Raw genomic sequence first — 26,345 nt, 5'->3', positions numbered from 1 at the left:
TAAAATAATTGATTGTGCTTGGTTCAACTGTCTGAAAGCTTGTATGGTAGTGCAAGAAGTTTCAAACGTTATGCCAATGTAGAGTTCAAGCTGAACATTTACACTGAACAAAAATATAAAACGCAACATGTAAAGTGTTGGTCCCATGTTTCATGAGCTCAAATTGAAGATCCCACATATTTTCCATACATTCAAAAAGCTTATTTCTCTCAAATTGTGTGTACAAATGTGCTTACATTCCTGTTAGTGAGAGTTTCTCCTTTGCCAAGATAATCTGTCCACCTGACAGGTGTGGCATATCAACAAGCTGATTAACCCGCATGATCATTACACATGTGCACCTGGTGCTGGGGATAATATAAGGCCACTCTCAAATGTGCAGTTTTGTCACACAACACAATGCCACAGATGTCTCAAGGTTTGAGGGAGCAAGCAATTGTCATGCTGACTGCAGGATAGTCCACCAGAGCTGTTGCCAGAAAATGTAAATGTTCATTTCTCTACCATAAGCCACCTCCAATGTCATCCAACCGGCCTCACAACCCCAGACCACATTTAACCATGCAAGCCCAGGACCTCCACATCTGGCTGAGACCAGCCACCCGGACAGCTGATGAAACTGAGGAGTATTTCTGTCTGTATCAAAGCACTTTTGTGGGGAAAAACTGATTCTGATTGGCAGGGCCTATGTCATGGGAAATCAATAGATTAGGGCCTAATGAATTTATTTAAATTGACTAACTCAGTAAGATTGTTGAAATTGTTGCATGTTGTGTTAATATTTTTGTTCAGTATACATCTGATTACTACATTTAATGTAGAATAAACAGGCCAACAACTGGATCACGGTGAGTAACATCTTTATTCAAAAAGGTGAATGAAATCCAACCCAGCATATTCTTTACATAACTCCTCATGGTATCTTCCAGAGCACGGAACCGTGTACGCAAACTGCGGTTGTACCACATCTAATGGTCTATACAAAACAGAATTAGAAAATATAATTTTTAAAAACAAACACGATTTACAAGCCCCCATTTTCAGTGGCCAGATTTGAGTGTAGTTAATTGAAAGTTAAAGCAGCACTCCCGTCTCCTTTTCACCTCATTTAACACCTGATTTACTTAAAAGGCTTAAAAAGGCACATCTCAATAGGTGGTCCAGGTAAGTCATAACGTAGCATAAGTGGGGGGGGGGGGGCTTTCCTCTTTTGTTCCTCTATTTTTTTACCCTTTATTGTGTGTACTTTACTGTATATATACTTGGGATATCGCTTTTCAACAGTAAAAGTTAGAAAATCGCCAGAGGACGTCCTTAAGATAATCTGGCCAGAGGGCCTGGAAAACTTCACACCCTTTCTCATTGCCCAGGGCAGACTTTCTCCGACAGGACTGTAGACACATTGCCAGTACACAGTGAAGAGGATGGGTATGTTATTCAATCATCCAAACTGCTCGCAAGCGTCTGCGTAGCCAGGCGCTAAAATAGAACTTGGTTTTATTTTTGACGCATGACACGCTGTAAGTCCTGCATCTCCCAGCTCCTCGTTGGTTTTTAGGAGTATAGACCGACGTGGGTGTTTGAAAGCTGAACTGAGATCGACACTCTAGTCCAGTTGATAGGGGTAATGCACCTTAAAGTTGATTGCCAACCGCCATATAAAGTCCACAGAAGAAGACTGAAGAAGGAGAGATTACTAGAAACTAACTAGGTTTCCACTTTTACCTGTGGATTAATTGTCGGAGTAGAGGACACACAATTTTGTGTGACTCAAAATGGGTCAAAATTCTACAAAGATCCAGGGGAAAAAAGGACCTTGTGCATTTCAGGTAAAGTAACAACCCACTATTTATATCCCAGGACAAATTAGTTTGCAACAGCGAGCTAGCTAGCTAAATGTCCATGAATGTTTCACGTGTTTCAACCTGTCCCCAAATTAATATAGTTGGTTCAGAGTTCGTTTTGATATTTCAACGTGCATGTCCTGATCGCGTCTGGTGTGGATGGACAAAATCAGCATGCACGTGATGGAGCACGCAGACGCACGCTCGTGCCCGGTGTAGTCAGCATGTAGAAAACATGTACAAGGAAATACCCCTCCCATCCATACAAACATGGTCCAAATGTGAAGACAAGTCATTGCCACATTCATTAACTCTACAGTCTCCATACATAATGTATGCCATTTACAATCGATGCAAATCCACAATACATGCATTAGGATACAGAAAATCTATGAAAGAAGCCATAATTTGTTAATTCCAAATATTCACATTCTGATCCAAAGACTCTTATTCCCCCGCCTTGATGCCCCATTAAAATGTGTTTGTTTGATTTTCTTTTGGTGAGAACCTAAGCAGGAAAGGCACTGAGTGTTGGATGTTAATAGTTTCCCGGTGGTCCCTTTAAGCCCTAAATATTGAAAAGTAAAATTTGCTGGTCGGCTCCCCGTGAGGCTCTCTTTAGTCCTCCATACTGACTGAGGAAATCTATGGGGAGACAGAAACAATAACAGAATGTTAATGCCAATTTAGACCCAACGCAAGTGCGTTCAAACGAAGCGTTTCGGGAGATTAAACAACAAGTCCTCACCTGCAGAGATCTATCCCTCAATGGCCACCTCAGTTGCAATATGTCCATTCAATGCTGCCTCTGCTGGGATATCCTAAAGAACAAGGGAGGTGTTTAGATGGGAATGTAAGAAAGGGGGTGGTTGGTTTACAATACGTGTAAAGACAGATCGTAATTGATTGAGAGAGTTGGATACAGTAGTGTCACTATATGCTCTTACCACGGAGGCGAGCTCTACGGGCGCAGAGGCGAGCTGCATGTGACACTGCAGTTCTGAGATGACAGGCTGGGGGGCTGAGAAATGTCCAGAGAGGACAGGCTGGGGGGCTGAGAAATGTCCAGAGAGGACATCCAGAGCAGTATTCTCATCAGTGGCGTCCTTTTTGGCTTCGATTTCCATCTGGGCTTCAATTTCCTCTTTAGCCTGCAAAGGCAACACACCCAGTCAATGTTGAGCGCACAACTAAAATCAGTAGTCCCACACACTAGATGACATGCCTGATGCAATAAAATGAGCTGGAGGAGCCCACAGCCCAGGAAATGAACAGAATGTAAAAAGGAAGACCACAAGGAGAGAGGATTGATCCAAAGATGGGCGAGAGAAACTCACGAGGAAGCAAGAACTCCTGGATGGGCACATTTCAAAATGTGCGAGAGCATTCAAATGAGAGGATAGCCTACACCAAAGTATTTGATCATATGTTAGTGCTTAATATACCAAGGTGATTGCGTAAAGAGTTGGTTTGAGTCATTATTATAAATTAGACTGAGTAGATGAAAAGCTTGTAGGTTATTATGGTTTAACTCTGACCAGCAGGTCCTCCGGAGAGGGCCGGTAATCGGGTGGAAGTGTGTCGTCTCTCTCTCCCCCATCTTTGTCACCTCTTCCTCCTCACACTGCCTCCAGAGACCAACCAGACAACGGGGTTACAGAAGTAAGCGTGTGTGTCTCATGTCTGCTCTACCAAAACTACATCTGCCACTGGGCACCTCAGTCTCTGCATAGAGAAAAGTAGGAAGACTCACGTCGATGACTTCATCAGCTGTGACCGGGGCGGGCTCAGATACTGGGGGGGCGTTGTTCAGCGACTCCGATAGGTCCTCAAGTGCATCTGTTGGGACTGCGGGCACCTGAACAGAAATGACACGCAGTCGGACTTGACGGGACGTCAGCAGGTGATTAAAGGTGTGCCAAAACGACATCCTTGTGTGTATGTGCTAAGAGTAGGTATGATTTGGAGCCCGAGTCTCACCTGCTCCTCAATGGCGGGCTCAGCCATGGCCGCCTCCACAGTAGGGACAGATTCTGTGATGATAAAGTTGTCGGCCACTGTATCGATGACAGAGTCTACTGGGGCCTGGAGAGCGTAGGACTGTTACACAATGTTTTTAACTTCCATTTCTCCTTTCTTACTGGGAAAAGTAAAGGGACTGAGTAGGGATGTGACAAATGGGAAAACAAATCTTAGTGTTTAAACGGCCATTTATTGGTTTTCCGTACAAATTTCATAAAATTCCATGTGAATTCACAATGCAGAATATGGTCCTTATGCGTATGGTGGTCCTATTGCGTATGGCCGCTAGGGGGCAATGAAGTTCTATCTACCGCAGTCATAAACTGAATCTCAAACTGAACACTTGGCCCCTAAGCCTTTTGTCGAGTGGCATTTGTTGTGTTCGATAGTAAACCACTCGAGTCTGCAAGCGTTTTGGCCAAAATGAGCATGTATACATGTTTCATCGGCTGAAATAAAAGATCATAGAAATGTTCCATACGCACAAGAAGCATATTTCTCTCAAATTTTGTGCACAAATGTGTTTACATTCCTGTTAGTGAGCATTTCTCCTTTGCCAAGATAATCCATCCACCTGACAGGTGTGGCATATCAAGATGCTGATTAAACAGCATTATCATGGCACAGGTGCACCTTGTGTTGGGGGCAATAAAAGGTCACTCTAAAATGCGCAGTTTTGTCATACAACACAATGCCACAGATGTCTCAAGTTGAGGGAGTGTGAAATTGGTATGCTGACAGGAATATCCACCAGAGCTGTTGTCAGAGAATTCAAATGTTAATTTATCTACCATAAGCCGCCTCCAACTTCGTTTTAGACAATTTAGCAGTACGCCCAACTGGCCTCACAACCACAGATAACATGTAACCACACCAGCCCAGGACCTCCACATCCGGCTTCTTCACCTGCGGGATCGTCTGAGACCAGACTCCCAGACAGCTGATGAAACTGTGGGTTTGCACAACCGAAGACTTTCAGCACAAATGATCAAAAACGATTTCAGGGAAGCTCATCTACGTGCTCTACGTGCAGTTCGGCATTGTAACCGAGTTCTGTGGGCAAATGCTCACCTTCGATGGCCACTGGCACGCTGGAGAAGTGTGCTCTTCACAGATTAATCTTGGTTTCAACTGTACCGGGCAGATGGTGTGTATGGCGTTGTGTGGGAGAGCGGTTTGCTTATATCAACATTGGTTGCGGTGAGGTTATGGTATGGGCAGACATAAGATATAGACAACAAATACAATTGTATTTTATCGATGGCAATTTGAATGCACAGATATACTGTGACAAGATCCTGAGGCCCATTGTTGTGCCATTAATCCGCCGCCATCACCTCATGTTTCAGCATAATAATGCACAGCCCCATGTCGCAAGGATCTGTACACAATTCCTGGAAGCTCAAAATGTCCCATAACTTCCATGGCCTGCATGTCCAGACCAGTGGCGGTCAGTGCCCTTTAAGATGAGGGAGGATGATTTTATTTAATTTTCTTTCATGAGCATGGCCTTAATTCTATTACAGCATATTGGATGACTGTCATTCATATGTCATTCATCCAGTTAAATGTAACATCGATAGGTCTAGGCTACTATATGATACTCGAATTTTCACCTTCACTCATCATGAGGTTGCTACAATCTAGCCTATGAATGAAAGTTTCCAACGTAGGTGCACACAGGTCGAGAGAAAATTTTGGAGGTAACACAATGACAGACAGTGACACATTCAATACCACCTTGCACATTCTTGCCTGCATCAAGCTGATATAGGGTGTAATCATTAGTCCAACAGTTGCAAACGAGAATTTCTATTAAACATTCAGGTATGTTTATCCCCATTTCTTTCAGTTTAAAAAACTTTTTTCAACAGAATTGGCGGAATGAATACACTGCTTATCACGCGTAAACACAGTTCACATTCATAACAGCCACGTTGTATTCCTTCTCGCATCTATGCACTCTCCTCCTCTCACCTTTTCCCTTCATCGCTTGTGGATGTCAATGCACAACACATCAGCTGTATGTGACCAGGCGAAAAAACCTTTACAAGCCAAACCATATCATATCTGCTACATACAGCCTGCATCATTGTCACCATATTAGCTAAAGTAATGTCATAGTCAACATAGCTAATAGAAGTAACGTGTTAGTAAACCTGCTACAATCAAGCAGTAACGTTAGTGTACAGTCAGTAACCAGTTTAGGTCAATTAAATTAGTAAAACCAAAAGGTACCTTGACTTGGAACAGTTCCAGTGTTGTGTTAGATAGTCATAGCCAGCTAGCATAGCACCCCTCTGTTTGAGCAGGGTGTTTGAGAAGGCTAAACTAGCTAGCTGCATTTGCTAGCTAAGTAAGTGAAACTGAAAAAGAATGACCCGCTCTCTCTCTCCCTCCTTCATTCATTTTGGAAGGAATGTATTTGTTCAAAACTGTTCAACTATTGTCTCTCTTTGAGTAAATTACTCACCATATAAATCAAATCAAATTTATTTGTCACATACACATGGTTAGCAGATGTTAATGCGAGTGTAGCGAAATGCTTGTGCTTCTAGTTCTGACAATGCAGTAATAACCAACGAGTAATCTAACCTAACAATTCCACAACTACTACCTTATACACACAAATGTAAAGGGATAAAGAATATGTACATAAAGATATATGAATGAGTGATGGTACAGAACAGCATAGGCAAGATGCAGTAGATGGTATCGAGTACAGTATATACATATGAGATGAGTAATGTAGGGTATGTAAACATAAAAGTGCATAGTTTAAAGTGGCTAGTGATACATGTATTACATAAAGATGGCAAGATGCAGTAGATGATATAGAGTACAGTATATACATATACATTATATTAAGTGGCATTGTTTAAAGTGGCTAGTGATACATTTTTTTTATCAATTTCCATCAATTTCCATTGATGGAAATTGATGTACTGCAGTGCTAGCTAGGTGTATTTTATGCTTTCAGTACAAGATTAATTCTCTGATCCTTTGATTGGGTGGACAACATGTCAGCTCATGCTGCAAGAGCTCTGATAGGTTGGAGGACGTCCTCCAGAAGTTGTCCTAATTACTGTGTAAGTCTATGGAAGGGGGTGAGAACCATGAGGCTCCTAGGTTTTGTATTTGTATTTATTATGGATGCCAAAGCAGCAGCTACTCTTCCTGGGGTCCAGAAACATTAAGGCAGTTTATGCAATTTTAAAAACATTACAATACATTCACAGATTTCACAACACACTGTGTGCCCTCAGGCCCCTACTCCACCACATATCTACAGTACTAAATCCATGTGTATGTATAGTGCGTGTGTGTGTGTCTGACAATGTTTGTGTTGCTTCACAGTCCCTGCTGTTCCATAAGGTGTTTTTTTATCTGTTTTTTAAATATAATTTTACTGCTTGTGTCAGTTACCTGATGTGGAATAGAGTTCCATGTAGTCATGGCTCTATGTAGTACTGTGTGCCTCCCATAGTCTGTTCTGGACTTGGGGACTGAAGAGACCTCTTGTGGCATGTCTTGTGGGGTATGCATGGGTGTCTGAGCTGTGTGCCAGTAGTTTAGACAGACAGCATGGTGCATTCAACATGTCAATACCTCTCATAAATAAACATTTGTGAGGAAGTCAATCTCTCCTCCACTTCAGCCAGGAGAGATTGACATGCATATTATTAATATTAGTTCTCTGTGTACATCCAAGGGCCAGCCGTGCTGCCATGTTCTGAGCCAATTGCAATTTTCCTAAGTCCTTTTTTGTGGCCCCTAACCACACGACTGAACAGTAGTCAAGGTGCGACAAAACTAGGGCCTGTAGGACCTGCCTTGTTGATAGTGTCAAGAAGGCAGAGCATCGCTTTATTATAGACAGAATTCTCCCCATCTTAGCTACTACTGTATAAATGTGTTTTGACCATGACAGTTTACAATCTAGGGTTACTCCAAGCAGTTTAGTCATCTCAACTTGCTCAATTTCCACATGATTTATTACAAGATTTAGTTGACGTTTAGGGTTTAGTGAGTGTTTTGTTCCAACTACAATGCTTTAAGTTTTAGAAATATTTAGGGTTAACTTGTTCCTTGCCACCCACTCTGAAACTAACTGCAGCTCTTTGTTTAGTGTTGCAGTCATTTCAGTTGCTGTAGTAGCTGACGTGTATAGTGTTGAGTCATCCGCATACATAGACACTCTGGCTTTATTCAAAGTCAGTGGCATGTCATTAGTAAAAATGTAAAAAAGCAAGGGGCCTAAACAGCTACCCTGGGGAATTCCTGACTCTAACTGGATTATATTTGAGAGGATTCCATTAAAGAACACCCTCTGTGTTCTGTTAGATAACTAACTCTTTATCCACATTATAGCAGGGGCTGTCTAGCCATAACACATACGTTTTTCCAGCAGCAGACTGATCGATAATTTCAAAAACTGCACTGAAGTCTTGTTAGACTTCCTCCACAATCATTTTATCATCAATTTCGCTCAGCCAATCATCAGTCATTTGTGTAAGTGCTGTGCTTGTGTCCTTTCCTACAAGCATGCTGAAATTCTGTTGTCAATTTGTTTACTGTGAAATAGCATTGTATCTGATCAAACACCATTTTTTCCAGAAGTTTACTAAGGGTTGGTAACAGGCTGATTGGTCGGCTATTTGAGCCAGTAAAGGGGGCTTTACTATTCTTGGGTAGCGGAATGACTTTAGCTTCCCTCCAGGCCTGAGGGCACACACTCTCTAGTAGGTGGCAAATAGGACTGGCTGCTATTATCCTCAGTAATTTTCCATCCAGATTGTCAGACCCCGGTGGCTTATCATTGTTGATAGACAACAATACTTTTTTCACCTTTTCCACACTGACTTTACGGAATTCAAAAGTACAATTCTTGTCTTTCATAATTTGGTCCGATATAATTGGATGTATAGTGTCAGCGTTTGTTGCTGGCATGTCATCCCTAAGTTTGCTCATCTTGCCAATGAAAAAGTCATTAAAAGTAGTTTGCAATATCAGTGGGATTTGTGTTGAATGAGCCATCTGATTCAATGAATGAAGGAGCCGAGTTGGCTTTTTTACCCAAAATTTAATTTAATGTGCCCAAAAGCTTTTTACTGTCATTCTGTGTATAATTTATCTTTGTCTCATAGTATAGTTTATTTTCTTTTTATTTAGTTAAGTCACATGATTTCTTAATTTGCAGTACTTTTGCCAATCAGTTGGGCTGACAGACTTAATTGCCATACCTTTTGCCTCATCCCTCTGAACCATACAATTTTTCAATTCCTCATCAATCCAAGGGGATTTAACAGTTTTTACAGTCATTTTCTTAATGGGTGCGTGCTTATTAGTAACTGGAATAAGTAGTTTCATAAATGCGTCAAGTGCAGCGTCTGGTTGCTCCTCATTACACACTACAGACCAGCAAATATTCTTTACATCATCAACACATGAATCACTACAAAACTTATTGTATGACCTCAAACACTATATTAGGCCCAGACTTTGGAACTTTGGTTTTACTAGATATGGCTACTATATTGTGATCACTACATCCTCTGGACTTGGATACTGCTTTAAAGCAAATATCTGCAGCATTAGTAAAGATGTGATCAATACATGTTGATGATTTAATTCCTGTGCATTATGTAACTACCCTGGTAGGTTGACTGACAACCTGATCCAGGTTGCAGGCACTGGTTACAGTTTGAAGTTTTTTCCTGAGTGGGCAGCTCAGGAATAGCCAGTGATAGCCAGTCAATATTTATCTCACTCAGAAAATATACTTCTCTGTTGATATCACATACCTTATCAAGCATTTCATACATATTATCCAGATACTGACTGTTAGCACTTGGTGGTCTATAGCAGCTTCCCGGCAGAATGGGCTTTAGGTGAGGCAAATGAGCCTGTAGCCATATTACTTCAACAGTATATTGTCTCTAAGCTTTACAGGAATGTGGTTCTGAATATAGACCGCAACACCGCCTTCGTTGACATATCTGTCTTTTCGGTAGATGGCATAACCATGTATTGCTACCACTGTATCTAAGTGAGTTTCAGAGATAGTCAGAAAATGAATGTCATCTGTTACAAGCAAGTTATTGACTTCGTGGACCTTGTTTCTTAGGCTACATATGTTAATATGGGCAATTTTTTAGCACTTTTCTGGGTTGCTTGATTGTTTTTAATGCTTTACTGGGAAGCTTATCAGAGCTAGACTTACTCATGTTATTTACATTGGAGTGGATAGTGCATGGTGAGCTGCATAAAGTGGTCTTCCTACTATTGCACACCGCCTCAGTGCTAACAGTGTTACTCTGGTTTATAGGCTCATGATTACTGCTTACAATAGCTGTAGGATAAACAGATGTATTCGGTGCAATTAGGGGTACATAAATTAAATTACTTACATTGTGTTTGCCAATGCCCCTAAGATCATGTAAATTTGATGCAGCATTATGATGACTCATTGTCACAATGGTAGGGATTAACTGAGCTGGTCTTGAATCATTTACCAGTCATTGTTTCAACGCAGCCTTGAAATGCGTGGACAGAGTCCAGGAGCCAATGAACGCAGAGGAGAACAAAAGCTAGCTGTCCTTCGGCTACACCACAGTGCTACACTAGAGAACGGTGTTGAGGCTACTGTAGACCTTCATTGCAAAATAGTATGTTTTAATCAATTATTTGGTGACGTGATTATGTTTCGTATAGTTACCTAAAAAGTATAACTTTTCAAATGTTTCAGCGTTTTACATTTTCTGAAAATCACAGAGAATGGTCCTCCCCTTTCTCCTCTGAGGAGCCTCCACTGATTCAGACATGTCACACATTGAGCAGTTTGGAATGTTCTGGATCGATGTGTACGACAGCGTGCAGAGCAGGCTGTTCGTTGCTGTTGCTTGCCTTTCTCTGCCAATTTTCAAACTTAACGATGACGAGCAAAGTGCTTTATATCCATGGCAAATAATTGAAAGATGCATATCTTCGACTAACGTTACATCATTGTTGCATTAGGTTTTTGTTTATTATGCAATTTTCCCTTTATGATGATCATTTTGTGATAACTGCACTGTGATTACAATTTTGTGGAAGCTAACTTTTTCTGTTAGGTATTTTTTCTCAACGTTACCATCCCAATTTTGTTTAACGTTCACACCCCTAGGACTGAGCTGGCTTAATGTCATGCGTTGGTCAGCCTTACCTCTACAAGGGGCTCTGAGGGAGCGACGTCGGCTACGGGGGCTTCATCAACTGGGGCTACCACGGGCTCCGACAGCGTTTCTGGGATAGTTTCCTGGAAGAGAGAGGTTGGGGCCTGGGTCAGTTTGATTCCAAAGCAAAAATTAGGCGACACATAAAAATCGACCATTGGTCAATACAGGCACGACAAGTTGAGCAAACACTGAAGTGTAACATTTGTGAAGTGTTCCAGCTGTCCATTAGGTAGAGCCATAGCCTTACTAATAGGAGCAATCACTAGCTCAAAAGCCCAGGCTGCAATAAGCTGATACGAACGCTTAGGAAATGGATCTAGTGGCATCTAAATATTTCCCATGTATAAGAAGTTGCACAATAATAAAGTAGTGAGAAATGTCTGCTTACAACTGGAACCTCTTCAGGTGCCTGTGTCGTGACAGGCTCATCCTGGAACGAGGAGATATTACTCATTAAAGACTCATCCAATCAAACAGAAAAAAATATCAGATGCTTTTTCTGTTTAAGAGAAAGAGGAAGGGTAAGGAACAGAGCAAACCACACATGATCACGCACTACATGCACCACCACACAAGACAACATCACGCAAAAGAACAAAGGACTTGAGTTGAGCTTTTTCTGGAAAGGCAGAGGCGTGAGAGCAGAGGAGGGTCATTAGCGACGTAGCACGTTAGCATGATGTAGCACCTCTGTGACGACTGGGGCCTCCTCTACTTCAACTTCTTCAGGAATGGCATCTGTGTTGACCATAGGAATGACCTCAGGACTGTCCTCTGTGTCAATCACCACCTCTTCAGTTTCCACTACTGGGGCAGCTACGGCCTCGACCACGGGCCCGCATTCCGGCTCGACTACTGCCTTGACCTCCGCTTGGACCTTGGCAACTATTTCAGCCTCCACTTCGGCCTTCACCAACGGCTCGTCATGTGTCTAAACATGCAGTAGAACACGGTCAAAGACGCCACACATACAAAAAAAACACCATGCAACGGAACTATGGGTGATATACCCTCAGTACTAGGTTTACCTCAAATTCGTCAGGAGCTGACACAGGAGCCTCAGGGATGGATGCGGCCTGCAAGTGGTAGAGAGAAAGAATTATTAATATGCATATTCACTGACTACTATAAGTAAATAGATATTAGGTTTGGGACATAATGTTAATTTCGAGTCTAGGATAAAGCAATTCAGACTTGAGTTCTGACAACCACATGATGGCAGTTTATTTTAGAAACAGTGGTGGGTGGGTGGTGCCCAATTGTTGTTTTTCAACCCATGTCTAAAAATGGGCAAGGTTTTGAAAAACACATACATTTCAGAGATCATAAACCTTCCCTTGGAAAACACACTAGAGGTGCAAACATGCAAGACAAGCTGCCACGCACCCCCTCTTTTCTCCATGTCAGGCAGAGAGAAGAGAACAAAGTTCAAGAACAAAGTTTCAGTGAGCAATTTAAGGTAATTTATGTGAGCAATCCAGAGTTGAGTGGGCCACACTGTTTATTGCATTCCCCTCGTGAACTGCGCCCCAGACCATGCGTGATGAGTTGGTCGTCACCACTTTCCTCATTGGACTACCCTTAGGGGAGTGCCAAGAATGAAGAATCGAGGAGCTCTTTCAGTGGCAGAGAGCCGAGAGACATGCAGAGGTCATCTTTATCTGACGATTGAAGTGATGCCGTGTCCACAGACTTGCGCAAACCCCCAGCGCTGGAGGTTTCATTCTCAGTAGGCCAAGATGTACTACCAGGCCATCAACCCCAGCACTCGGAGGCATGTCTTGATCGTAACCGAGCGCTCCCTGTGGAACAGGGAAAGGCACTGTCGGAATGACTCTTTGCCTGGTAAGAGAGAGAATCCAGCATTATGCCTATGTTTTCTATTCTCTGTGTTGGCACCAAACAACAATTTTTCTGATTGATCTTGAACACTAGCTCTGAGAGGTGGGTTACAAGGGAAGTCGTGTCTTGAACCCCTGCACCCGGGATGGGGAGCATAGCAGGTTTCTCAGGGGTGTGAGGGCTGTCTCTTACACACTTGCTGAATGATCTAGCCTGAATGGGACAGCAAGGTATTCATAGGCTGTGCCTTGAAAAGAAAACCTTCGAAACCTTGTGTGCTGGCAGCATGCTTATGTGAAAATAAGCATTCCGCAGGTCGACTGAGGTGAACCAGACACCTCTACGAACAGAGCGAGACAGCACGTTGAACATACACTGAGTGTACAAAACATTAATAAGGACACCTTCCTAATATTGAGTTGCAACCCCCTCCCCCTTTTGTCCTCAGAACAGCCGCAATTTGTCAGGGAATGGACTCTACAAGGTGTCGAAAACGTTCCACAGGGATGCTGGCCCTCGTTGACTTCAGTGCTTCCCACAGCTGTGTCAAGTTGGCTGGATGTCGTTTCGGTGGTGGACCATTCTTAATACACATGGGAAACTGTTGAATGAAGAACGCAGCAGTGTTGCAGGGAATCAGAAAGTACCGGAAGTAGAAGCAGAGGTGGCTCTCTGCCGCTAATATGGCCCTGATAGCCCCTTTGCGTAATAGAGTAGATATCCTCAAGTATGCGTGCCGAGTTGCCAGTCGCTACTGATTCCAAAGTTCTGCACGAACTGCAGTCGTAACCCTTCGTAACCGTGGACTAGACCCAGGGCTTGACTGAACATTCACGGCAATTCCCTGCTCTGGTGCCGAGTAGCCCACCAGTCAGTAGACTCTCGCTCACCAGTGGTGCCGGAGCACCCTCTGGTGGTGATGGAGCAAGTCTCCTTTTAATTGCATTTTTGCTCTGTGTCCTTTGCATGATGCCTGGATACAGCAGACTTTTTTTATTGAAAAGGGGAGTGTTGACACACTGGAACTAGTGGACAGTGTTGGTGGCGAAGGACAATTAGTCAATACCCGGGTCTACGGGCAGGCAAAAGTTGAAGGCTTTGCCCTCCTCCTTTCAAAGTTTGCACTTCTGCCGCATGGCAGAGACAGCCGGCCCAAACGGTTCCCTCTGCTTGATGGGAGCGTCAAGATAATCTGCTTTCTCCTTTTCCGACAGGCTGGACAACAAGGCTCTCTCTTCTACCACTGTAAGTCTCATGGCGTGGCCACAGCCTTGAATGGTGCCCCTGGAGGCTCGGCGGTTGAGGTCTGTGACGACACAGATCTCATCCCAAAGGTCTGGGTTAGGCTTACCGATAGCTTGGAGATTATGCATTTCTAACATCAAATCAGCCTGCTAAGCCAGCAGTAGGGACGTAATGTTCAATGCCAGTACAGAACGTGTGGCAGACAAGTAGACCTTTTGGTAGATGGACTCTGGAGAAGCGGTCCATCTTACCAAGGAGAGAAGTGTCTGTTAGTGATGAGGCATTGGGGTTGACGGAACATTCATGCTGGCAAAAAGTCTGGTTTGGATCTTGCAGGTCAAGAGTCTGTTCCAATTGCGTTAGCAATCCCAGCTTGCATGGCAGAAGCCTGAGAGGAGTTTCTTGCCTGGGATGGTGCGAAAGGGGAGTTTCCTGCCATCGTACCAGTCCCTCTCTGCGCTGCCACGAGTTCGGGCCACTGAATACTGAGTCTGGTCGCTGCCCGTTTGCAGATATCAATGAGCGAATATCTGTCATCAGCCATCGATGCCCCACTAAGGGCAGAAGAGGACCTAGAAGTAACGGCATGTGCCTTTTTGTCCTCTTCCTCTATCTGGAGGAGATCGTCATGCCATTGTATTCGTCGATGATGAGGAAAACTAGGTGAATGTCCTCAGGATAGCCATCCATGGTGTCAGCCCATGAGGGCTGGGTCTGCATTGTACTCTCCCCGCTTGAAGGCAGTGTGGGAGAGGAATCACATTGGGCTGCTCTGCGCACTCTCCGACAGAGGGTGTTCGCAGCAAAATCCCCACAATGGATGCATGACCGGGCGTCCTCATATGCTGCATCCTCGTGTTCAAGACCCAGACAGACGACACACGCCCTGCATGGGCACTGATGTACCGGTGCTGGAGCCAGGGCCTGGGCCTTGCTCGGTACCCCTTGGGCTGAGCTAACAGGTGCAATGGCTCTAAAAAAAAAAAACTGTTAATCCGAGAACAAAGTGAAATGTAGCTAGCATACACCACTTGGGCTAGTAGCCTAGCTAGTTAGCACAAAGTTATCCAAAGGAAGCTAGCGCTATGTTGGTCTTGCGATGACTAAAAGCGTGGCTCTCAACTGATAAGCTGTGAAGCTAGGACGGTCGGTTTAGTCAATGCAGCACAGTAGTGAGTTGAGCTAAACGAGAGAGCGGGCTAGTAATTCCATCTTTCCAGGTAGAAAAGGTTTGTAGGATAGCTAGCCAGGTTAGCTAAGCCTTGTAGCTAAGCTAGCCATGTCCCGTAGCTAACTAGCCAAGTCTCAGCAGCTAGCTACACCAGGAGACAAAAGCAAAAGCTCATTCTTACCCTAAACGAAAACTTTCCTTTCGGTGAAGTCACAACACAAAAGCTGAAAAACCTGCGCTCAGCAGTGTAACCTCAACGGCACACCTGTGAACAGTTAGGTCCAATGCAGCCGTTTTAATTTCAATAACAAATCATTTCTGGGTACTGTGATTGTTTTCTATTAAAACGGTCAAAAAGAAACAAAAATGTATTCTTAGCCAAGAGCAATTTCTCAAGAAAGAATTTAGTTAGGACTGTCTGGGAATGGTCTGAGTGGGGAGGGGAAAACTGAAAATTAGCCGATATTGGCAGAGGTTTGGAACTCTTTATTGGTCTATTAACAAACGTATAGCATGGTGATGTCACCATGGAAGGCCAAAACACCATCCCACCAATACAGGTTGAAATTTCAGGCGGTCATTTCAAACAGCCTTTTCAATAAAAATAGCATCGTCATAATAATATTGTGAAAATTCCAACCTCATTGTGGAAATATATATTATATATATATACACACACACACACACACACAGTATATACAGTACATTCAGAAAGTTCTTCCCATCAATCTACACGCAATACCACATAACAAAGCATTTTTAGACATTTATTAAAAATAAATTACATTTACATAAGAATTCAGATCCTTTAATCAGTACTTCGTTGAAGCACATTTGGCAGCGATTACAGCCTCGAGTCTTCTTGGGTATGATGCTACAAGCTTGGCACACCAGTATTTAGGGAGTTTCTCCCATTCCTCTCTGCAGATCCTCTCACGCTCCAACCTGCACAGCTATTTTCAGGTCTCTCCAGAGATGTTCAATCAAGTTCATGTCCAGGCTCTGGCTGGGCCACTCAAGGACATTCAGAGACTTGTCAGAGCTCTGTCAGGGTGACCACCGGGTTCTTGGTCTCCTCCCTGACCAAAGCCCTTCTCCCCCGATTGCTCAGTCTGGCCGAGCGACCAGCTCTAGGAAGAGTCTTGGTGGCTCAAAACTTCTTCCATTTAAGAATGTTGAAGGTCTTGGGGACCTTCAATGCTACAGAATTTTTTTGGAGTACCCTTCCCCAGATCTGGGCCTCAACACAATCCTGTCTCAGAGCTCTACGGACATTTCCTTCGACCTCATGGCTTGGTTTTTGCTCTAACATGCACTGTCAACTGTGGGACCTTACATAGACAGGTGAGTGCATTTCCAAATCATGTCCAATCAATTGAATTTACCACAGGTGAACTCCAAATCAAGTCGTAGAAACATCTCAAGGGTGATCAATGGAAACAGCTCTGAATACTCATGTAATACTCATGTACTCATGTTTTTTTTTTTTTTTTATACATTTGCAAAAATGTATGAAAACCTGTTTTTCCTTTGTCATGATGGGGTATTGTGTGTAAATTTATGAGGAAACTTTTTTATTTAATCAATTTTAGAATAAGGCTGTAATGTAACAAAATGTGGAAGAAGTCAAGGGGTCTGAATACTTTCAGAATGCACTGTAGCTCGGCTACAGCTGTGTAGGGGGAGGGAGGGGCTATGGGCTACAGGTCTTCCATGTACTCTGCAACAGCAGCCTATATTCACATAGCTACAGCCACAGCAGCCCCCTCATATCCTTAGCAGTGTACCAAACTGGTCGGATCGCAGCTCGTCTCGCAGGCCCCATAAATACTCAAGGAACAAAATGTACTAAACTGATCCAAGTGCAGCCCTTTCTATCTGACAGATTAGTTTAACCTCTTTAGAGAATATTATGTACATAATGTTCCTAGTACACATCCCCTTCCCCCTCCTTCTTCCTAGAAGCCAAGTTCCTGTTTTTACTGTAGAAATTTGCTAGGGAACAATATAACGTCAAGGTAAAAAACTAGAATAAAAAACTATGCTAACAGAGCTTAATGACACACCAATTGCCAATGGAGGGGAACTTCTGGAGAGCTAAACAGAGAAATGATTCAACACACATGGGAGAGATAGCCTGTTCTATTCTGAAGAGGCTTTTCCCATATGTTAAATGCGTTCACGTGTGGGAGATGGGAAGAGAGATACGGCGGGTCTGAAATCATTTTCCAAGATAATCCATCCACCTGACAGGTGTGGCATATCAAGAAACTGATTACACGGCATGATCATTACACAGGTGCACCTGGTGCTGGGGACAATAAAGGGCCAATTTAAAATATGCAGTTTTGTCACACAGAATGCCACAGATGTCTCTAGTTTTGAGGGAGCGTATAATTGGCATGCTGACTGAAGGAATGTCCACCAGAGCTGTTGGCAGAGAATTGAATGTTAATTTCTTAACCATAAGCTGCCTCCAACGTTGTTTTTGAGAAATTGGCAGTACGTCCAACCGGCCTCACAACCGCAGACCATGTGTAACCACGCCAGCCCAGGACTTCCACATCCAGCTTCTTCCCCTGCAGGATCGTCTGAGGGGGTGGAGGGGGTGTATTTCTGTCTGTAATAAAGCCCTTTGTGGGGAGAAACCCATTCTGATTGGCTGGGCCTGGCTCCCCAGTGGGTAGACCTGGCTGCCAAGTGGGTGGGCCTATGCCCTACAAGGCCCACCCATGGCTGCACCCCTGCCAAGTCATGTGAAATCCATAGATTAGGGCCTAAAGAATTTATTGACTGACTTCCTTATATGAACTGTATTTGTATTTATTAAGGATCCCCTTTAAGGGAATCCTTAGCTACTCTTCCTGGGGTCCGGCAGAATTAAGGCAGTTATACAACATAATACATTCATTACAGAATTCACACCACACTAAGTGTGTGCCCTCAGGCCCATACTCCACTACCACATATCTACAACACAAAATCCATGTGTACGTGTGTGTCCATGTGTACGTGTGTGTGTATGCATGTGTCTGTGCCTATGTTTGCGTTACTTCACAGTCCCCATTGTTCCATAAGGTGTATTTTTACCTGCTTTTTAAATCCGATTATACTGCTTGCATCAGTTACCTGATGTGGAATAGAGTTCTATGTAGTCATGTCACTATGTAGTACTGTCCGCCTGTTCTGTTCTGGACTTGGGGACTGTGAAGAGACCTCTGGTGGCATGTCTTGTGGGGTATGCATGGGTGTCCGAGCTGTTTCTAGTATTTTAAACAGACAGCTTGGTGATGTCAATCTCTCTTCCACTTTGAGCCATGAGAGATTGACATGCATGCCATTAATGTTAGCTCTCTGTGTACTTTTAAGGGCCAAACGTGCTGCCCTGTTCTGAGCCAACTGCAACTTCCCTAAGTCCCTCTTTGTGGTACCTGACCACACTACTGAACAGTAGTCCAGGTGTGACAAAAAGACTGTAGGACCTGCCTTGTTGATAGTGTTGTTAAGAATGAAGAGCAGCGCTTTATTATGAACAGACTTCTCCCCATCTTAGCTACTGTTGTATCAATATGTTTTGACCATGACAGTTTACAAAAAAAATTGTGCATACAATATAGTAACTTAGTAAAATCTTTGAAATTGTTGCATGTTGCGTTAATATTTTTGTTCAGTATAATTAAAATACTGAGCTATATTGTATGCACATTTTTTATGGAAATGTATATTATTTCATACTAATACAATTGCTCAGAGAAAGAGATTTTGTTTAACTTCTTTAGGATAGGGGGCAGCATTTTCACGTTTGGATGAAAAGCATACCCAAATTCAACTGCCAGCTACTCATCCCCAGAAGATAATATATGCATATCATTAGTAGATTTGGATAGAAACCACTCTGACGTTTCTAAAACTGCTTGAATCATGTCTGTGAGTATAACATAACTTATTTAGCAGGCGAAACCCCGAGGACAAACCATTCAGATTTTTATTTTTGAGGTCACTCTCTTTTCAATGGGTTTTCATTGGGAATACAGATTTCTAATTGACCTTCTTGCAGTTCCTACCGCTTCCACTGGATGTCAACAGTCTTTAGAAATTGGTTGAGGTTTTTACCTTTGTGTAATGAAGAAGTACGGCCATCTTGAACGAGGGTCACTGGAAGTGTACTGTTAGTTAGAGGCGCCTGACCAGAAAGCTAGCTACAGTTTGTTTTAATCCTGTATTGAACACAGATCATCCCATCTTCAATTTTATCGATTATTTACGTAAAAAAATACCTAAAGTTGTATTACAAAAGTAGTTTGAAATGTTTTGGCAAAGTTTACAGGTAACCTTTGAGATATTTTGTAGTCACGTTGCACAAGTTGGAACCGGTGTTTTTCTGGATCAAACGCGCCAAACAAATGGACATTTTGTATATATATATATATATAGACGGAATTAATCGAACAAAAGGACCATTTGTGATGTTTATGGGACATATTGGAGTGCCAACAACAGAAGCTCATCAAAGGTAAGGCATGAATTATATTTTTATTTCTGCGTTTTGTGTCGCGCCTGCAGGGTTGAAATATGCTTCTCTCTCTTTGTTTACTCTGTTGCTATCCTCAGATAATAGCATTGTTTGCTTTCGCCGAAAAGCCTATTTGAATTCTGACGTGTTGGCTGGATTCACAACAAGTGTAGCATTAATTTGGTATCTTTCATGTGTGATTTAATGAAAGTTAGATTTTTATAGTAATTTATTTGAATTTGGCGCTCTGTATTTTCTCTGCCTTTTGGCCAAGTGAGACAGTAGCGTCCCGCCTAAACTCAGATTTTTGGATATAAATATGAACTTTACCGAACAAAACATACATGTATTGTGTAACATGAAGTCGTATGAGTGTCATCTGATGAAGATCATCAAAGGTTAGTGATTCATTTTATCTCTATTTCTGCTTTTTGTTACTCCTCTCTTTGCCTGGAAAAATGGCTGTGTTTTTCTGTGACTTGGCTCTGACCTAACATAATCGTTTGGTGTGCTTTCGTCATAAAGCCTATTTGAATTCTGACATGTTGGCTGGATTCACAACAAGTGTAGCTTTAATTTGGTATCTTTCATGTGTGATTTCATGAAAGTTTGATTTTTATAGTAATTTATTTGAATTTGGCGCTCTGCATTTTTACTGGCTTTTGGCCAAGTGGGACGTTAGTGTCCCACATATCCCAGAGAAGTTAAACAAGTAATATCATTTTTTTCTCAGAACGGTAGCGGTCCAAAATGACACGTGTTCAATACCTCACCTTGCGAGAATAACAGCACTGAGCCTTTTTCTAAAATGTTTTTTGAGTTGGAGAACACGTTGAGAGGGATCTTAGACCATTCCTCCATACAGAATCCTCCAGAGTTTCTTGATATCCTTTGTCTGCACTTATGGACTGCCTTCTTCAATTCAAACCACAGATTTTCAATGGGATTCAAGTCTGCAGACATGTTGATTTTGTGGCCAATTAACAATTTCTTTGTGGATTTTGATGTGTGATTGGGGTTATTGTCTTGCTGGAAGATCCACTTGTGTTCAAGTTTCAGCCTCCTGGCAGAGGCAACCAGGTTTTGGGATAAAATGTCCTGGTACTGAGTAAAGTTCACGATGTCGTTGACCTTAACAAGGGCACCAGGACCAGTGGAAACAAAATAGCCCCATAACATCAAAGATCCATTACCATATTTTACAGTAGGTATGGGGTTCTTTTCTGCTTATGCATTCTCATTTCGACACCAAACCCACCACTGGCTTGCGAGGCCAAAGAGCTCAATTTTCATATCATCTAACCAAAGCACCAGTTCCAATCCAAGTGTCAATGCCGTTTAGCAAACTCCAGGCGTCAGGCACCAAGTGATCAATCCATCTGCCAGGCAGCAAGAAGGCACCAAGACTTCCATGCCCCCACACTCCTTTTGTTTAAATACTCAAGCGCTCTCCATCGGCAGTACCACTCCCAAAAACTCCAGTTCCACCTAAGATTCTGTCTCCTCCCACCCCTACGGCATCAACCAGTGACAACACGGCATGATCTACTCATGTGCATCCACTGGCCACTCCATCAGTGAAAACACGTGCCAGGCAGAAAGTGCTCCTCCAAAGGGGCCCGATAAGCAAACACAAACACACAAGAGGGGAAAAGCGGGAAAGGAGGAGGGAGCTACAGGAGCAAAGAGAGAACGCTGCCTGGTACAAAATGTTCTGCATCCGATGTCCCGTCCCCTTACTGCAGGATAACCTGAACACGCCACCCATCAGAGAGGGGGGGGGGGCTCACCCATGTCTCTACGGCAACATCCAGTAGTGGGGTGGCCTCTTGGCCCCCGCAGCCAACTCAATATGAGGCCCATGGTGAAGACACCACGACCGACTGACCAGAGCCACCAACTGTCCACTCTTTGTCTACCAACACCTGTGTGTGTGTGTGTGTGTGTGTGTGTGTGTGTGTGTGTGTGTGTGTATGCGTCTCAGCGCTCCTGTGTTAAGAGTGTAAGGATTTGCAATCTCATCAACTCAATAAAACTATCCTGATACGGAGTGTGTATAACACATCCGCTATGCGTGTGGATGCGCCTAAAGTACTTTCATGAAAGCTTGTGCGTATAGGTCTAAGGCGCATCTGACATGTCCACGGTATGTCCAGCAGCATGGGGCTGGGGAAAAGAGTCATTTTGACCAAGAGCCAATCATCGTGTATAACCACCCCCTCATCCCGTGCGCCACACACTCGCATACATGTGAGCACATGTCAGCACACACACGCCATATGTGGTCATTGCTTAGCTACAGCGAGGGAGGCACTTTAGAGACACTATAGCAGCTGAACAAATGCCAACAAGCATCGTACACATTTCCAACACAGGACATTGAACAAGACACAAACTAAACTATTACGATGACACACTACCAACATTTAACTTTCATAAGATTGAAACTTCCACATCGAAGGATAAAGCTACTTACGACCCGCAAGTACAGATGATTTGGTGGTCATTGCGGGTCGCAAGTAGCTTTATCCTTCGTTAGCTTAGATGATTCATCACTAAACCTTAATACAGATGTAGGATCTTAATTTGATCACCTTGTTACAGGAAATGTTAAACACATTTGTAATTTCCACTTCATTTTCCCGTATGAAAAATGGATCAACCCCTACAAAAATGTCCATTAACTATAATCCACATAATAATTCAAATGTCCTCTTGTTGCAGGATTATTTTCCTGCTGTAGCAAACTGGCTCAAATTAAGATCCTAGATCTGTACAGCTCTAGAGAAATGTAATCAATCTCATTTTATCCAATTACTCTCACCACAATCTTCTGAAAAACACAAGTGAAATCAGTTTTAAAACAGACACAAATAATTTACACTGTAGACCATGTTAATGTACCCGGCAATATATAGTGACTGCAACAGAGGCCCTGCCCACTCCCTGTGTACATGTACAGCCTCTTAAATAGAACACACTGTTCTCTTACTGCCCCCTCTCAGTTCCTTCCCAACACACCAGAAACTGCACCTGACCCCATATACTCTCCGTCCGCAAACAAATTCAAAATGGGAGAGGGCCTTTACCTCCATTACTAGCTCCATCTTTGGAATGAAGCTTTCTTCAACCTCCTGCACTGCTGCAGTTTCTTCTGTAGGTGGCCCCACTGGAGTTTCTGCTGGTACTTCTACAACTGGGACTTCTTCTGGGGCTTCAACTGGGCCGTCGACCACATCTGGAGTTTCAATTGGGGCTTCGACCTCCAATGTGGCTTCTTCAGCCTCTACTGGAGCTTCGACTGGCGCCTCAACTTCAACCTCTGCTGCCACCACTTCAGCCGCCACCATAGGTTTAGGCTCCGGTACCTCGACTGGGGCCAGCAGCGCTACAACGGGGACATTTACTACTTGAGTCTGTATGGGGACAAGCTTTGGACACTTTGCCACTTCTTTGACTTTAACAGGGGGGGCCGCCACAGCAGCCACTCCTGGGGTCCCTTTGCCAGTGCCAGCAACATGCTGCTCCTCAAGGACTTTCCTCTGGGCCTGCTGCTCAACACACAGAGCGAGCGAGCGAAAGACAGAGAGAGAGAAGGGTGTCAGATTAACTTTACCTTGAATCACTCCACTTTGATTAAACATTGAAAGATGGAGAGAAAAAAATATGGGGAGAGGCTGCTGAAGGTAATCCAGCCAGAGGGCTGTTAGTTATTGAATTCCTCATCTAGTTTGGGTTTGATGGGGGGGGGGGKGGTATTCTATTTGATGAAATACCAGGGATGCCAAATTAGGATCAACATGTTTTTCCAGAGAGGACAGAGGACTAAACCTTTGAGCTATGACGCCGAGCAATGGGGTGGGGGGGGGGGGGGGGCAAACTAGTTAGATAATGGCAGTAAATTAGCTGAATCGGAGTGATTCTGACAGGTCAAGTCAGGCGGGACCGAAACCTGCGAGTCAGCAGGGCTCAGGGCTCCGGATGGGGCCCCGCATAGCAGACAGTAAACTAATCGCATTATAATCCGGTTACAATCATACCCTACGCCTCGTTAGCTGCAAGAGAAGACCGGCCAGCCAGCAGAGTTTACACAGCCCACCAAGTGCATAAGCCCAGTGAGTGTGCATACAAAAACAGCTCTGCCTTTGGTCTGTCCGTCAGAACAACCCCTCCCTGCCCCTTTTGTAATGGTACGATTTAGAGTTTTTTTGAGTTATCAACAGGACTAGTCTAAAGGACATTTACTAGGCATCATCATCCTTTGGAAATAAACTAGAAAAACTGTTTTGAAAGGGCAGGGGAGCACAAAAAAAGCACATTAAGAAAGTCAGTAAGCAGAACATGAGCCCCAGTTAGTGCTCGGAGTGTCAATCAGCAAGAGACCTCCCTTCCATGCACCTCCGTAGATATCTAGAGCATGCAGAGGTGATAAGGCTAACTGATTTGGGATACGTTTTCATTTGGGCTTCTGTGAAAGGTTTCACGGCACAGGCCCTAAAAAAGCAGTCTGGTGGAGGGCATGCCTACAATTCATTACCAAATACAGGCTTGGTTTGAGTGGAGTCTTGCCAGAAAACTAGGGGGAAGAGTGTTTAGGAGAACTTCTTTCTCACCATACTGAGAAGTATTTGCAAGGGATCGCTAGTGTAGTGCATGTACAATGTTAGGCCTACTGGCTTATTGCTGAGCTATGACAGAGCTCTGGATAACATTACAATGGAAAGTCACAGAAAGGGAATTGAAATGTTGTGATTTGTAGAATACACATTCAAGTTAGTTTATGTAAAAGGAAGAATACATGGTGAGAAGGGTTACAGAGGACTGTCCCGTTGCTGCGTTACATTATCATGGTGTAAATGGAGGAGGAGCACGTTCTAAGATGGAGGATACATGAAACTCCTGGACCTTAAAATCAGATTTACAACAAAATCTCAGAACCAGCATGGCCATGTCACACTTTATGCATGGCTCTTAATCACACATTGCCAACTAGGCGCACCGTGCCTGGAACGTTACAGAGCCAGGAGTAGACTAAATGAAACAGTTCGACAAGCAGGGTGCTGGTCATGTAGCCAGACGAGCTACATCAAAGCATGGTGCCCATCATGTAGCTGGGTGGATTGGGATATATGGATTGTGCAACCTGAACTCAGGGTTAGACGTAACAAAGTAAACAAATTGTATTAATTTGTGGATGTCCATCATTCATTTCGTATGATGTTACAAATTGTATGATATGTTACGAATTGCAATTTGTTGTGGCTTAGGTAGGTGACTACTAGACTACTAGATGGCTAACGTTTAGGGTTAGGAGTTAGAGTTACCCAACATGCTAAGAAACCTTTGGATGGCTAGATGTTCGCGTTATACACCCACCCATGCACTCCGACAACCAACCAACTCAGACACCCATAACTAACTTTCAGTCTTATGTAACCATACCAAACACAACATATCATACTAATTTGTTTTCCCTGATTTTCGTTTACTATGTTACGTCTCGTCTATGAGACCAGGCTGATGGATTGGAAATTATTAGGACATATTGGCAGTGGTTTCTTCGCATGCTTCAACTAGTCTTAAAAAAAACGATCAGTAATTTAGAATGTGAAAAACTATTTAGTTTGCCTACAAAGAGGTTTGCTTGATCATGGTCAGGATCATTCATCCAGTGATATATTGTTTCATGTTTGGTGAATTTCAGTGGATGAACTGTTCAATGCACTTCGACTACCGGAGTGGAGGGGAACACGTGTAGCACGGATTACAAAAAAATGTATAATCATCAAATAATAATTAGCTATAATATGGAGGAACTGAAGGAACCCTGGTGTGCGCACTTACCACCCTCCTCATGCGGCGCTTGTTCTTCTTCCTTTTGCTGGGCATTTTCGAGTTTTTGGTTGAAGCTACAAAAAAGAATTAAGAACTTTGATTTCTGTCCTCCTCGGAGATGGAGAAAGTGTGCGTCGGCAATGCGGAGACTGTAACAGTAGCACCGGTCTAATGACCAGATGTTACTGATGGACGGGACATTGTGGTTCTTTTTAAAGCCCTCGTTGTTGTTGTTTTTTTCATCTCTGCCTGGACCTATCGGGGAGGAGGATTGTGGAGGGGGCGTTGGCGATAGAGAGGTGTGTGCGCCCCTTGGTTGATAGCATCTAGTAGGCTTGCCTTGCCCGCAAACTGGCGTTGTTTTCTGATGTTATGTAACGGTTTTGTCTAGAAGTGATACAGCTTTTGTCAAAATGTACTTTTCGTAGTACGTTTAGGAGAATTTACACAGCAGGTATGGATAATTAATGTATGAAGTTAGGATAATCAGGTTAAAGTTAGGAAAAGAGTTAGGGTTAACTATAAACCAACCAAAGTCTAAAACTGTATCCATCTAGACAGATCTCCGTCGTTTTGGACGCCAGAATGTGTCGTTTTTGGAGCGCGAATGTGTCGATTCTGTTTGAAAATGTGCGGTCACACTCACGCTTGGTTTG

The 26,345-nt window shown here is 43.3% G+C and overlaps 1 protein-coding gene across 4 annotated transcripts; it reads right to left on the bottom strand.

The window, feature by feature from the left end:
* Positions 1-843: 843 nt before the first annotated feature.
* On the bottom strand, positions 844-25,910 carry LOC111958235 (calphotin-like). 4 transcript variants are annotated; one of them, XM_023979453.2, is made up of 11 exons: positions 25,699-25,908; positions 22,944-23,405; positions 12,112-12,159; positions 11,772-12,014; positions 11,472-11,513; positions 11,071-11,163; positions 3,825-3,929; positions 3,598-3,702; positions 2,792-2,995; positions 2,593-2,665; positions 844-2,489 (listed from the first exon to the last, which is right to left on the bottom strand). In XM_023979453.2, the coding sequence occupies exons 1-10, from the start codon at positions 25,741-25,743 to the stop codon at positions 2,603-2,605; spliced, it is 1,410 nt and encodes a 469-aa protein (XP_023835221.1). In that variant the 5' UTR covers positions 25,744-25,908; the 3' UTR covers positions 844-2,489; positions 2,593-2,602. The 4 variants fall into 4 exon arrangements, with proteins under 4 accessions (XP_023835221.1, XP_070292970.1, XP_023835223.1 ...); XM_070436869.1 differs by lacking the exon at positions 11,472-11,513 and having other exon boundaries at positions 25,699-25,910; XM_023979455.2 differs by lacking the exon at positions 11,772-12,014 and having other exon boundaries at positions 25,699-25,909.
* Positions 25,911-26,345: the final 435 nt, after the last annotated feature.

The sequence above is a fragment of the Salvelinus sp. IW2-2015 genome, linkage group LG33 (assembly GCF_002910315.2).
Source record: "Salvelinus sp. IW2-2015 linkage group LG33, ASM291031v2, whole genome shotgun sequence".
Taxonomy (NCBI): Eukaryota; Metazoa; Chordata; class Actinopteri; order Salmoniformes; family Salmonidae; genus Salvelinus; species Salvelinus sp. IW2-2015.
This window is presented reverse-complemented; position numbering and strand designations above follow the sequence as displayed.